The sequence below is a fragment of the Mytilus galloprovincialis genome, chromosome 1, assembly GCF_965363235.1.
Source record: "Mytilus galloprovincialis chromosome 1, xbMytGall1.hap1.1, whole genome shotgun sequence".
NCBI classification, from domain to species: Eukaryota; Metazoa; Mollusca; class Bivalvia; order Mytilida; family Mytilidae; genus Mytilus; species Mytilus galloprovincialis.
In genome coordinates, this window is record NC_134838.1 from 125,998,585 (window position 1) to 126,014,127 (window position 15,543).

The following is a 15,543-nucleotide window of genomic DNA, read 5'->3' on the forward strand; positions in this document are numbered from 1 at the left end:
TTATCGATAGAAGGGTAACCACGATTTCTATTGTTAAAAATGTTAGCGATGGTAGTATTTTTAGATAACCGATTTTATAGATTGAGACATGTAGATACCCTTTGAACAAGTTTAGTATTTAATATTTTTCCATTTCTAAGCTTCATAATTGTTTTTTGGTAGTGAATTATATTATAAAGGAGCAAAGACTGGCGTCCAGAATATGAACCAGCATACAACAATTTGAGTTATGTAAAATTGATAAATCTGTTCGGCTAAAAATGTCAAACGCTATCAGTATTAATTACCCGAAAAAAGATTGGGAATATCAGGGTAGGACTGATGGCTGACTAAATAGTAGAATGGGGCTGAATATTGAAATACTACTTTTAGATAAATATTCCCAAAGTAATGAACTAGAACAGTTCTCGCTCGGACACACACTCAATAATCTAGTATATTATAAGAGCATAAACCTGAAGCACGGGGAGGCACTCTTCTGCCTCCACACGGCACTAAAGACAAACTCTGTAAAAAATAAAACTGAGAATGGAAATGGGGAATGTGCCAAAGAGACAACAACCCGACCATAGAAAAAAACAACAACAGAAGGTCACCAACAGGTCTTCAATGTAGCGAGAAATTCCCGCACCCGGAGGCGTCCTTCAGCTGGCCCCTAAACAAATATATACTAGTTCAGTGATAATGAATGCCATACTAATTTCCAAATTGTACACAAGAAACTAAAATTAAAATAATACAAGACTAACAAAGGCCAGATGCTTCTGACTTGGGACAGGCGCAAAAATGCGGCGGGGTTAAACATGTTTGTGAGATCTCAACCCTCCCCCTATACCTCTAGCCAATAAAGAAAAGTAAATGTATAACAATACGCACATTAAAATTCAGTCCAAGAGAAGTCCGAGTCTGATGTCAGAAGATGTAACCAAAGAAAATAAACAAAATGACAATAATACATAAATAACAACAGACTACTAGCAGTTAACTGACATGCCAGCTCCAGACTTCAATTAAACTGACTGAAAGATTAAGATTTCATCATATGAACATCAGGCACAATACTTCCCGTTAGGGGTTTAGTATCATACCATCATAACATATATGAGAAGAACATAACCCGTGTCATGCCAACAACTGGTTTTTGAATAAATGTGTTTAGTTCCGATGCAAAGACCCTATAAGTTAATCAATATTAACGCTAATATATGCAATCTTTAATGACCTGACAACAGTATCGTAACTATATCCCTTCTTAATAAGTCTATTCAAAGGTTTTGTTAGTTTTTGAGGTGAATACTGACACCTTTGTGCTTTATAAAGAATATTTCCATAAAAAATTAGATGTGAAATACCTGAACGTATAAGAAGTCTGCATGTTGAGCTATATTTACGAATGATGTCCTTATACCGATGATAAAAATTTAGTAAATGTTTTGACTAGTTTGTGATATCGAAAACCCTGGTGTAATAATTTTTCAGTAATACAAAAATTTCTCTCGTTAAAATCTAAAACATTGTTACATACACGAGCGAATCGTACAAGTTGAGACATATAAACACTGTAAGATGGTGACAAGGGTACGTCACCATCTAAAAATGGATAATTAACGATAGGAAATGAAAAATCATCTCTTTTATCATAAATTTTAGTATTCAGCTTTCTGTTAGTGATATAGATATCAAGATCGAGGAAAGGACAGTAGTCATTGTTAGTATTAGTTTTATTTAAAGTAAGTTCAACAGGATAAATTTCTTTAATATACATACTGAAGTCGTCATTATTTAGAGCCAAAATATCATCCAAATATCTAAAAGTATTATTAAATTTGTTTATCAGATGTTGTTTCGATGGGTCTTTGCTTATTTTTGTCATAAATTGTTCATTATAATTTATTTTTATGTTTGAAAGTAAATATCAAAAAGTATAATTGTCTTGAACATGTGTGTAGTGTTTGCCAATATAAATTAACATGATTAAGCAACCGACATTCAAACAATCAATCTAAAACATGAAATGAGTTTTTCGAAGTAAAATCGTGAACGGGTACGATTATTAATATATCGAAAAGATATATAATTTTGAAGATATCAAGCAGTATGTTCTAATGCCCACTCTACTTAAAATAACAAAAACATTTGATGTCTTGTTGTTTTCTGTATTTAAACTGTTATGACTTCTTTCAGATAAATGATATCATTTTCAATTAGTTGGCAAAGACATTTTTTCCCCTTAAATGTGTTGTGTCTGTTATTGTCATAGGAGTCAAGGATAGACCACTGACAAAAGTAACCATTCTGCTGTAAATCTGCTAACCGTTGTTTTATCAAAGTGCATGCCCATTCCTAAAATTAATATAACAGCAAATTTAAAAATAAACTTAGTCTTAAAGAAATGATTTTTATTAGTGTCCGGTAAATTATTCTAATACTCTCAGATCTGTACGTTGTTTTATTAGTATTTTTGTTACTTGTTTTCGTGCTTTGTATCAATCCGCCGAGGGATCACCTTCAACTGATTTTTATAGATTTTACTTTAAATTTGCTGTTCCAACAATGCCATAGGTGAGAGAGGGGATGCGGAGGGTGAGCACCCGCACGCATGTTTAATCCCTCCACATCCCCTCTCTTATCTTGGGCATTGTTGGAACAGCATATTTTTGTCTGTCTTAAGTCATGTACCTTTTAAATCTACATAAGGTAGTGCTTGTACCTTGTCAGGAATATAACAGTTGTTTCCATTTGTTTGATGGGTTTGAGCTTTCATCTGTTGATAAATACTGTGAACGTTTTGTGTATATCTAAATATATTTACCTATTTTGAAAAACATGTATAGTATCAAAACATAAAAATACAAATTGTTTAGTCTCTAGGAGATCTTGTAAGATTTCCGCTGCTATTTTTGCTAAATAGGTGCAATTTGGGTACTCGTTGCAATTTGGGTACCGTTACGTTATATCACTACAGGCACAGTGGTAATCGATAAAACGTTTAAAGAAGGTTGTTTTGTTCCCATTTTTAAAGTTATGTGTACAATATAAATCTGAAATCAGTGTTTCGCAGTCAAACCAGATAATTATAATTATTTTTTTGTAATTTCGGTCACAAAAAGAAATGTATTTTCATAAGAATATCGAAAGAAATATCTGACTGTAATTAGTTTCGTGGTAAATGGAATTTATTTTATCTATTTAGATATGTATGCCTTTCTAGTGACTTTTTTAGATCGAATTTAATGTAGATCATATATACCAAAACTAATAGGGGGGGGGGGGGGTCACGGTAAGCTGCAGATCAATAAGACTTTGTGTAGATGCGACATGTCTTCAAAAATTTATACAGTAGAAAAAAAAAATTGGAAGGGGGAGGGGAAGTTAAAGATTGGAAAGTGAAGCATTTTTTTCTGTTTACTTTATTATTTTTATTTAGGACATCGCCACAGGCACCTGTTTCTATCAATGGGAAGGTAGACTATCAATATGTAATATATATGGATAGCCGACCTTCCCATTTATAGATCGAAACTAGTGCCTGTGCATATCTCTCCTCGGTCCATCTTCTTTTAAGCATATTATTTAGGGAAAGAAAGACAATTATTCTATACACAATAACCGTTTTAGCTATACAAAATTGTTGGAAATGTAGGTTATACGTTAATAAGACAGCAATCAAATGACAAAGACAAACTAAGGACATCCAGAAGGCAACATAGTATAGTATAGTTTTCAATAATATAGATAGATGTCAATGTTCCAGACCATATGAGTATTTGACCGTACGCGTACGGTCCACACCGTATGCGTACTTTTTCGAAATACGCATACGTCGGACTGTTCGCGTACGGTCTGTCAGATTTTAAGAAGTTGGTCAAGTTTTGATACAAATAGATATATTACAGGGCAACATGACATAAATCTCGAATTGATATAAAAGGTTCCAATGTAATTGGAATAAAAACTTTGACTATTCTAATAGGTCGCGTTAATTTAATCTGGTAAGCTCCTGTATTTAGCATGAAATTCAATATTGCTCACTGAATTGAAGACATAATGTGGGTGAAAAGTTTTTAGAATATTTAGAAACTTTTTTTTTAGAAAAAAAACGTCAAAACAGCTGTTTCCTTGTGAGACAACAGGCCAATTTCTTGTTTTAATATATAAACAAAATTTGATAGAAACGATACAAAAAAATAACATTAAATCGCAATTCTCCAAATAATGTAACAATTTAGGAAAAAAAGAAAGAAGCCTATATGTAAGAAAAGTTAATAATTTAAATTACCAATTTTAACTACATAAACGCGTATTTCCCGCTTTTCGTTACATTACAAGAAACTTTCCTAGGAGCCGTGGATTGCAGAATATCGTCTGTATATTTCCAAAATATTCACGTAAATTGATGGCGTCGTGTGTTAGAACAGTTATTGGCCAATCAAATCGGTATATATTATTTAATATTCACGGTTGGGAACCCCTTTAACCCGAACTCCGAACTCCTGCGTCGTAAAAATTACATGCTTTGCATATTCTTTAGCTTTTATATTCTTACAATGCATGACTTAGTATGCAACCCTTTTTGTTGGTTGGTTGTAGCATAATATTCTCATGCACCGACTTTTAAAAGAGACCACCAAAACTCTCCTTGTGGATATTCTTATAGTATTAAGCATCCTATCCCGCTAATATAGGCGCTTGCATATCAGATATTTATTTGAAATAACCCAAGATATATGAGGTTGTGAATGAGGTTTACAAAAAAGAGAATAATGCAAAAAAAAAAAAAAGAAAAGAGAGAATATAAAGTAAAGTTGATTAACAAAATAACTAATCTCTGCGTTTTCTGCATACCAAATTAAATATTAATATACGTATATCATTTGGAATGAAATGTTGAACTGGTCCTTATCAGAACTGGTTCAATGATTTTAATGATTTTCTTATCCCAGGAATAGATTACCTTAGCCGTATTTGGCACAACGTTTTGGAATTTTGGGTCCTCAATGCTCTTCAACTTTGTATTTCTACGGCTTCGAGCGTCACTGATGAGTCTTATGTAGGCGAAACGCGCGTCTGGCGTATTAAATTATAATCCTGGTACCTTTGATAACTATTAGCCATGCAAATTATGTTCATTAATAAGCATCGGTATGTTCGTCCACTATTACAGACTTAGTTAACCTAACATCCTTCTCCTACATTGTGTCAATAAGTATTACAACAATGAAATTTCGTGAAAGAGTTCCGACAAAAATAACCATTGACAACAAAAACCTCTGTACAGCTGAAAAAAAAAACCATACAACAACTAGTCTTCTTCTTCTTCTTTAGGTTTCTAGCGATCCTTCAATTATTGAAGATTATTCGCCGGGCGTCGACTATAAAATTTATAATTTACATTTTAGCAGGAAAAAATCAAAAATAACAATATCAAGTAAAAACAAAATAACGTATGTACATTCAAAAAAATAGATTTTGATAAAACTATATACATTTGATAACAGAATAGTTAGGGATAGAATATGGGGATGAGAGCAGATTCTGTGATCATACTCTTAAATCCCTCTACTGTACTGCATGATACTATTTGTTGTGGCAGATAGTTCCAATTTATTATTGTTCGTGGATAAAAAGAATATTTATAACTGTCTTTAGATGTTTGTATTTGCCTAAATGAGTGCGGATTGCTATGTCTGGTTCTATTGTCTAGTGGTATCAAAAGGTTATGTGTAGGGACTGCAACAATTTCATGAATAATTTTGTAGAAGAAAACAAGTCTGTAACGTAAGCGCCTAATTTCGAGTGGGTACCAATTTAGGTCTGTCATCATTTCAGTAACTGAGCTGGTGTTATGGAAGCGATTGCATGAGAAGCGTGCTGCTCTTCTCTGAACTTTTTCGATTTGTGTAATTTGCTGTTTTTGATGTGGATCCCAGATTGTTGAGCAGTACTCTAATTTTGGTCGGACAAGAGCTTTATATGCATGTGCTTTAAGTCATACAATCAAAGAGCTATAATTCTCGATTTTTGGAACGAAGCATGCACAAAAAAACAGAAACAGTTGAAGAGCTATCAGACAAAATTGAACCTAAAAAATAGCCAAATCATGCAGACGAAGATCAACTTTGTCTCATGATTTGAAACTTTAGTTTCTGTATAATTTCAAAATTTATTGATAATTTTAAGGGAGTTGTAGAATCCAAACGTCTCTTTCGCAGGAATGATTCCGACGTCTTCAGTTTCATATTTGAGAGATCCATAATTCATTCCGATTTTTAAAAAAACAACAACAAAAAAAACAATATATTTTATAGATCTAGAAGACGAATGCTCGAAGACGGATGACATTTTTTTTGATTTTTTGGGGGTTAGGGAAAACCTATTTTTCTTTCACTACGAATAAAAATTAAATACATTTTAAAATCTTCCAAAACGACTTTATTGAAAAGCATTTTTTTCGATATTGGGCTATCAATAATAAAATCTAACCTGTTCTGGTGATAAAATTTTTACTTTGTCAGATTCCAGATTACTCTTAATGTCGGATAACTAATGCTGCTGTATATGTTATAAAACTTTATGCTCAGCGCTAGCTTCTCGGTACTATTTCCTCATATATCACAAACTAGATAAGATCAAATATAACTAATTTCATCTTATCTACCTCTTAAATTGTTATCCCATATATCCAAATTATTACAAATAAGCTAAGTTAAAATATTTATATTTTTCTGTCTTTCGTTTCAATCAGACATTTAACAAAATAGATAAATGGTTTCATTTGTGAAGTGCAAATTTTAAAGGGGCACATAATTTAAAGTATAAGCATATTTTTTAATGCTGTAAAGATAAGAATGGCTAAAAGAATTACAGAACAAATAAATGCACCCCTCGTTGCCACTAATCTAGACCCTTTCTGTGTCGGATAGTTTCGTTTAATATATTTGACTGTTTTTGTCTCCAAAAAGAATATTGGTACAAAGTGTTGTTAATATATGTACTTTAAATTACTAACGAGGTGAACACAAAGAAATATATTGCTTGACTCACGGCAAAGTTTGCTATGTATTCTAACCAAATTAAAATCGTAATAATTGCATTTGTGTTTAACCTATTAAATAATGAAAAAGAATCTCACTAAAAATATGGCCAAATACACAATCAAACTTCAGACATTTCTGCATCTTATGGTATCTATTTTATAAAAATCAATCATAGACTTACTTGATAATATTTTTTTGAAAAATACCGATTTTAGTTGAAATGATAGGACATTTTTTTAGTGGGAACTCACTTTTGACCTATGACTGTAATTTGAGTGTAAGCGTCATATATCTTGAATTAATATTGAAAACGAACTAAAATTCTTTAGTTGTATTAATATTGATATAAAAATATCACCATAATTCGCCTTCCATAATAAATATGTTTATTTGGCATGTCATACTCGATAAAAGTGCGGACGTGAAAGAAAGCACTCTTCTCGGTTTACGATACACTTACGATGATAAACACGACGTAACTTTAGATCAACTTAGTAGTTCTTTACGATGCATTTGTGAAACACACGTAACGGGAACGTAGAACCACACGTTAACCGATCTTAAACTGATACGATGATCGTAAGTTAAGAAGGCTTTGTGAAACGGTGGCCTGTATAGCTGTATGTCTATTCATGGAAATTGGTAATATAAAAAATAGAATGACCCGGTTTTGTCTTTATAAATTATCCGATTTTGTTTCGATTTGCAACCAATATTTATGAAAAGCAGCACAAAACTGAACATTTTGCTACCAACAATATCACCTTCACAATGACAAATGCACCATGATTATTGGACCATTGCCAGAAAGACAGTTGTAACAGACACAAACTATAATTGACCTAATACTTACTTAAGCAGAGATACGGACTTGACCACGAAAAGTATACCTTGATCACTGACCCATAAAATGAGGTCATGGTAATGTGAACTTGTCTGAGGGACAAGTACATGTAGAACTTACATGGACTCCATATATCAAATTCATCCTATCTGTCATAATATGTGTGACATTTACAATAGAAAGTATTGAGGCAGTCACCGAACAATACAAATTAAGTCAATGCCAAAGAAGACTAGATAGACGTAATATAAAGTATGTGAATGCAAGGGATGAAGCATTTATGCCTACTTACGTTTGTAATAGAAGGTTTATAAAAACAGTTTAAGGTCCGCTTAATTTGCAATATAAAATGATATACGATAATAGTTTTATTATGTTAACAATTGTGAACTAGCCAAACATCAAAAAGATATATAAATCATTTTATAATGTACTATGATCATTACACAATAGAATTTTTTTACTTATCCTGTTTTAATAAATGGTTCGGTATTGCTTCTCATGGAAGGGCTGGGCTTATTTTACTAACTTATCTTTAGTTTAAGTATTATGTTAATAGCTATGAGTATTGTTATGTTGGTACTTTTATATTGTAATTTTGACTTTTATATTTTGAGTGCATCGTGTCGATCTAATAAGTAAATTCCTTTTCAACTGATGTTTGCAGTTTGTTCTTGTTTTATGTTGAACCGCAGTCTTATGTTATTAATCTTGACAAAACTTTAAAATTCAAGAATCTTGTTCAGGTTGTCTTAATATATTAAAAATTAAGATGACAAACTGAGGAATTTTCTGCAGTGGATATTGTACATATCATACTTACTTTTATTTTATCTTCATTGTAAGTACAGCCATGTTTAATCTTCAACAGTATGACAACGTAATCCTGTATATATAGATATATAATGAGTAGCATATGTTGTAAACCATATCTTTTTCACTGTTAAACTTTTGCATACTTCAAATTTTAATTTATCATAATTATAAGATACATTCGGATTTATTTACCTATATGAAACTATGAAAACTTCCTTTAAGGGCAAATAGATTAATGATCTGCATATAACATTTTACATAAATAAGCATAGCATTTATGATGACATTTTTTACCTAATAAATAATTGAAAATTTTCAGAATTGAATAACTCATAAAAAAGACAGACATTATAAACCGTTATAGATGCAACAGAAAAGCACGTTTTTTAATTGGAATGTTTTTTTAATCGATAAAGACGTAGGCGATTTTGCGGTTAACTTTTAGTGCACGATTTAATCACTTGAAATTGTCATCTTATTTTTCTTCTCTTAATTGTTAAACATTTGAAAAAAAATCTTTACATGCAAACTTTGATAGTCACCTACCTTGCATGCCGATGTGTCATATCGAACTATATAAAGCTAGTAAATGTAAAGGAAATTACAAAAGAATAACTTTAACTAAAACACATAAAATGAATATCATTCAGAGTTATGACTATACGTACTGTTTTTTTCTAATTACTATGTTATTTGTCACAAACCATCCAGACAAAACTGTAATGGAATGCTTACGACTCTTTTGCAAATGATGGTACCAATAAATCACTTATGTGCAAAACTAAATTAATAATATATTATTTTTCTGCAATCACAGTTAAAGGATACAGATGGATTACTTGATTCTCTGTCAAAAACAATAATACATTTATTTTCTTCAAAATATTGGCTGTTCACTGTCCATATAGCTCTTTGAAGCATTGTTTCCAACTGTTAATAAACAAATATCATTTTCATAATACATATACCCCTATATAAGCGTAAATAGATCACATAAGCAATTTTTGCAATTATTGTGCTTACAGCAAATTCCCCGCGATTAGAAAATTGTTGCAAAGAAATATAGAGCCGTTGCGCATTTCCATTCACTTGTGTTTGACGTGACACTAGTCTGACGTACGTTCAGGCCAAGCTGAATATGTTTTATTATAGGAATAAACCATTTTTTTCTTGAGGTAACTCGAGGAATTTTCTTTTATTGTAAATTTATACATTTTCTAAGCTTTTAATAATGCATTATTATTTATTAGAATAGAAATAACAGTTATGTATTTTTTTAAAAAAATCTCAATTTGCTTGAACTCCTTGATCCTATGAATATGTACCGTGCATGAATAGATCACAATGATAGTTACGAATTTTTTTCGACAATATGGTTTATCGAAGTTTAAACTAAGGGAAAAATTCTAACGAACCAATCCAATTAAAGTATTTGTGGATATGCAAATCGTATAACAATAACCCCGTTTAAGCTGAAGATATTATTTATATGTATTGTTGTTCTTTTAACAATGAAACAGCATGCACCTATTTCTAACAACTTCAACCAATACTACAGCTAATATGCAAAACCAGATTGGCAAAGTATGCTGACTGGTTTATAATCTTCCCCTTTTTGATTCATTTCACTCAACTAAAGCCTGTATTACTTGCAATAAGTATGTAAAGTTATGTAAAAGTTTAACAAAAAGCCATACATTAAAAGTAAAATCACAAAAATACTGAACTCCGAGGAAAATTCAAAAGGAAAGTTCCTAATCAAATGGCAAAAATCAAAAGCTCAAACACTTTAAACAAATGGATAACAACTGCCATATTCCTGACTTGATACAATCAGTTAATCATACGTAGCCTGAAACATATTTTTTTGCATTTACTTAGCAGCAGAGGAGCCTCCTAATTTTGTTTTTATAACATCCCAAAAAACTAAAACTAAAATAATGTAAATTATGTAGCATTTTCAATGTGTAAAAATATGTTCATAGACAATCAGATTGACAAACTACGTGATAACATCGAAAGGAAGGTTAACAAGCTACCATATCAGCTATCCCATCTGCCGTGCTTTAATCTTTAAATAGTGGCAGTCATAATATTGTTAAAGAACCCATTTATGTCATTCTGAAGCGCACACAAGTCCAAAAATGCTAGTATTTACGTTTGACGATATTACGCATTTAGACTTCCGTATCAACTTTACAAATAATACATGATGGTCTTGAAGAATAGATTCTGCGTACTGAAGCCGTTTATCATCTTGATAACGTGTTAAAGTGTTTTTTTGTTTTGTTTTATTAATATTACTTTTACTGTGAGGTCTGTTTTTGGTGATATACATTTGACGTGGCTCTGTACTTATACATCCCGTCTATGTGTTTTTTGTATTTTTTTAATTTTTACTTGTGTGTGTGTTGTCCGTGTGACTTTTCATGTTTCATTAAAGCATATAACGTGTCTCTGTACTTTAAATATCCCGCCCTTGTGTTCTTGTTCTATTATAAAGTTTTGTATACTTTGAACGATAAAATTATTTTATATCTCTACCTGTGTGACGTTTTTTCTACCTCAGGCATAGATTACCTTAGCTGTATTTGGCAAAACTTTTAGGAATTTTGGTCCTCAATGCTCTTCAACTTCGTAGTTTATTTGGCCTTTTAACTTTTTTGGATTCGAGCGTCACTGATGAGTCTTTTGTAGACGAAACGCGCGTCTGGCGTATATACATAATTTAGTCCTGGTATCTATGATGAGTTTATTTACATTCTGACGTCAAACACGCAATTTTACGCCAGAGTTAAATGTTAAAATTACGATTCGATGCAAGTGCTTAAAAACTCTCGATCCTCTATGGGTTGATTTGGCAAACATGAATAAAATACCAAAATAAGTAAGCAATGAACGAGCTTGTTAAATGTGATAGATATGTTTTTGTGCATCTTTGCTAAATATTCGTTTGTTTTTATTGTTATTAAGATTGTGACATGGTGTTGACTGCTGTTCCCCTGTTCCCCTGTTTGTCATTTTGATTATTGTGTCTGTTTGTTTTGTTCACGCATGGTCGTCAATATAATGGAATTTGATGCGACTGTCATACAAGTGAGAGGTTTAGCGCTATAAATCCAGGTACAATCCACCATTTTATACATAAGAAAATGCCTGTACCAAGTCAGGAATGTGACAGTTGTTGTCCATTTGTTTGATGTGTTTGTGCTTTTGATTTTGCCATTTGGTTGGGGACTTTCCGTTTTGAATTTTCCTCGGAGTTCAGTATTTATGTGATTTAACTTTTTACAACACATTATTGGCTTCAAAATATTCGCCTTTGACAGCATTCCTAATTAATGCATTCAATTTGTAAAGCACTGGGTTGATACCACTGGTTGTGGACTTTCATTTCCAGAGTGTATTATTGTTAAGATGGCAACAACGAGAACAAAGCTTTTTTCAGAATTAAACTAAAATGATAATTAAATTAGAACGTTATGGAAATGTTGCATTAGACTAAAGATAGCCGTATTGTATATTAAACTTTTTGTACATCAATATTGAAATATCAAAATATCCATTCTGTAGGTAAATTCATTTTGCGAAAGTAAATCATATGTTTGACCTTGGCCAAGCTAGGAGAATGAATAAGATATGAAACTGATAAAAAATATTTCTAAATAATAATTGCACGTTTTAAAGCAATTATTTGTTAAACTATGTTCTCAGAAGTATACACGCAAATACACGAATATTTTGTTTAGTATTCATTAATGCATTAACAGCTTGTGAAAGGAAAATTTACAAAAACATAATTGTTTCTGCATTGGAAAAAATCATATTTTTGTAGTGTTCCGTGTCCAACAAATTCTTACCATGTTACAATTTCCACAATTTCACGATTTATAAAGTATGTATCTTTCTGCTATTTTTTTAAAGACTATTTTAAGTAAAGGCAATCTCAAGTTTTTTACATGTATTTGCGATCTTCTAGATCTAGTACGGCGGCTTTGTGAAAAATTGTGCACATCCTGCTACAAGCATGAAATTTGGCATAGACCTTCCTCAACTATTTCTCTTTCATTTCAGATAGGAAGGCATTTGAAAAAAATGCCTCACTTCCGGTAAAATCCAAAATGGCGGACATCATACTTAAATTAGCCCAATATCGAAGGCTAGTATGTGAAAAGGTGTTATTAACATGGTACTATCATAATATTTGGTACAAACCTTTGTTTTGTACTACTTTTGGATATATGATATAGATAAGATGTGTTCAAGACCCCTACTTCCGGTAAAATCAAACATGGCGGATATAGTACTACAATAAACTTATTTTTAGGGAGGATAATTGAAATGTGTTTTTAAGTATTGCTACTATCATTATATTGTGCAGGAACCTTTCTTTGGTGCTTCTCATGGATACAATGTATAAGACATATGTCTTTAAAACCCTTACTTCCGGTAATATCCAATATGGCGGACATAGAAATATTGATAATTTTTCATTTTTATATTCAACTTTTTTCAAACTGTAAATAAAATGAATTTTGTGGGGTTGTCATTAAACTTTTGGCTTTTAGTCATCCTCAAAACCACTAATTCTATTCAGCTGCATATGTTTCAATACAAAATTAACACTTCCGGTAAAAAATCAATATGGCGAAAATTACAAAGATGAGTCCTCAATCCATATATTCGATGTAGAGTTTTGGAAAGATTGATTAAAACAAAATAAAATCACTAAAGTTGTTAAACATCTTTAGAATGACTTATTTATGGCCGCATATACATGTATACTCACAATTGGATCTATAATTTACAAGCTCCTGATAAGATTAAGAGGCCTCACAAAAGAGTTGTTGAAAAGGGTGCCATGGATAATATTTTCTCCTTCGCCATTCGTAGGGATGGACTAGTTAGAAAAGGAACCAATACCAAGCTTGTTACTCATTCACATCCGCCATGGTATATTGCACGTTTTACTTGCTGAAAAAGACTAGACCGAATCGTGGGAATAGCCTCAATAAGTATTTCCTCTTCCAAAAACACATTTTTTCTTGCTTCGTTAACCCCATCTGATAAGTTTGTTCGATCGTACAACAAAACCACGTATCGTTCTATCAATGACATTGTCAAATCCATATCTGGTGATCTTGGCTTATCAATCATCATTCTAAATGATAGAGTCACATCTTTAAACGCCATCCATGTCACCAACGCAGTTCCTTTTCCAGCAAACGTGTAATATCTCAATGCCTAGTGTATTTGAAAAGTCATGGATAGGTATATATCTGAAGCTTTTCCCACTTACAAATGCAAGCCAAAGTTTGTCTTCCCCTAGGTCACTGAAAAGCGAAACCGCAATGACAGCAACATCAGTATCAAATGTTTGAGTCATGACTCAGTTAAGTGTGTTTCACTGCATCAGACACATGCATCTTGATTCAAGTGTCAGCCTCTTAACGTGAACATGAGGCTAAGCTTGAAACATCACCATGTGATGGATAGCACAGAGTAATTGTTGCTACAACTACTTTTCCCTCAAAATCTATCGAGCAAGCTGTTGCGAATGAAAACTTAAAAGTTCTTTCTTATTGTCGTAATCTTGTTTTGACTCTTGATTCGTCAGTGTATTCCCTTTCCCCTAAATGTAGCTCTTGCTTCTTATAACAAATGCTCAGGATATTCTATCTTATCTACCTCGAGATGTATTTCAAGTTTATCACCATGTTCACATTAAGGAGCTGACAATATAATCATGGTGCATGTGTTTGATGCAATGAACCACGAACTTGCACCAGTGATGATTCGAATAGTCGTTATTGTTTCGCTATTCCGTGACAGGGGTAGACGAACTATGGATTGTGTTTGGGAGGGCAAAAAGCTTTAGATAAATATATTTACAAATGCACCTGGCAATGAGTGATTACACACACTTATTGTGCTCCATGTCTTTACCAGTTGTGATATGGTTCTCTGGTTGCTTGAAAAGGAAAATAAGACTCCGTGGGAGACATTGATGGCATTTGAAGATGTGACTTTGACATAAAGAATGATGATTGATCAGCCTAAACCACCGAGGCTTAACTGTAAGATCACACAAACTTATCAGATGGGGCTAACATGGTTAACGAATCAAGATAATAACTATTTGCGCAAAAGAAAAGACTAATTGAGGGTAAAACGTGCAATATACTAAGGCAGGTGTTTAGGGGGACGAGCTTGGAATTGACTCTTATGATACCCAGTTCAAACGCTTATGAATGACGAAGGGACAGAGAGGATAACTTTTAAATAACTCTTTCTAAGGCCTCATCATTTTGTCAGAAGCTTGTACATTGTGGATGTACCTGGGAATGCGGTTCAATGCCAAAACATGCTAGATCCTAAGCATTAGAAACAAAAGCCATAAAATCTACAGATTAAATGGACACATACTACAACAAGTCAAGCATAACCCGTACCTATGCCTACAAATTTCGGAAGACCTCAAATGGACCACCCACATATTAAACGTGGCAAAGAAAGTAAATTCAACACTAGGATTTCGAAGAAGAACCTGGAAATACTGCCCACAAGATTGCAAAAAACAGCTTACATCTCGCTCGTTGATCAACATTCGTTGAGCCATAGTATGGGACCTCAACATGGTAACAAACATTAATAAGCTAGAAAGGATACAACGTCAAGCGGCAAGATTTATCACCATAGGTTACAAGTCAAGAGAGGACGGGTGTGTCTCCAATATGCTTGCCAAACTGGAACTACAATACCTCCAGACAATTGCAAACCGAACAAGCTAGAAGTTGATATTTATGTACAAAGTGGTTTAGGGGCTGATTCCCGCTATTGAACCAG

The 15,543-nt window shown here is 32.6% G+C and overlaps 1 protein-coding gene across 1 annotated transcript in view; it reads right to left on the reverse strand.

Moving 5' to 3' along the window:
- Nucleotides 1–1,714: 1,714 nt before the first annotated feature.
- Nucleotides 1,715–15,543, reverse strand: part of LOC143057888 (uncharacterized) — a 56,127-nt gene continuing 42,298 nt past the window's right edge. Inside the window, exons 6-9 of the mRNA XM_076231348.1 lie at nt 9,526–9,627; nt 9,244–9,279; nt 8,705–8,767; nt 1,715–2,343 (exon numbers count right to left, since the gene is read on the reverse strand). Coding sequence (XP_076087463.1) covers nt 2,161–2,343; nt 8,705–8,767; nt 9,244–9,279; nt 9,526–9,627 — 384 coding nt within the window. The 3' untranslated portion in view covers nt 1,715–2,160. The remainder of the gene's footprint in view (nt 2,344–8,704; nt 8,768–9,243; nt 9,280–9,525; nt 9,628–15,543) is intronic.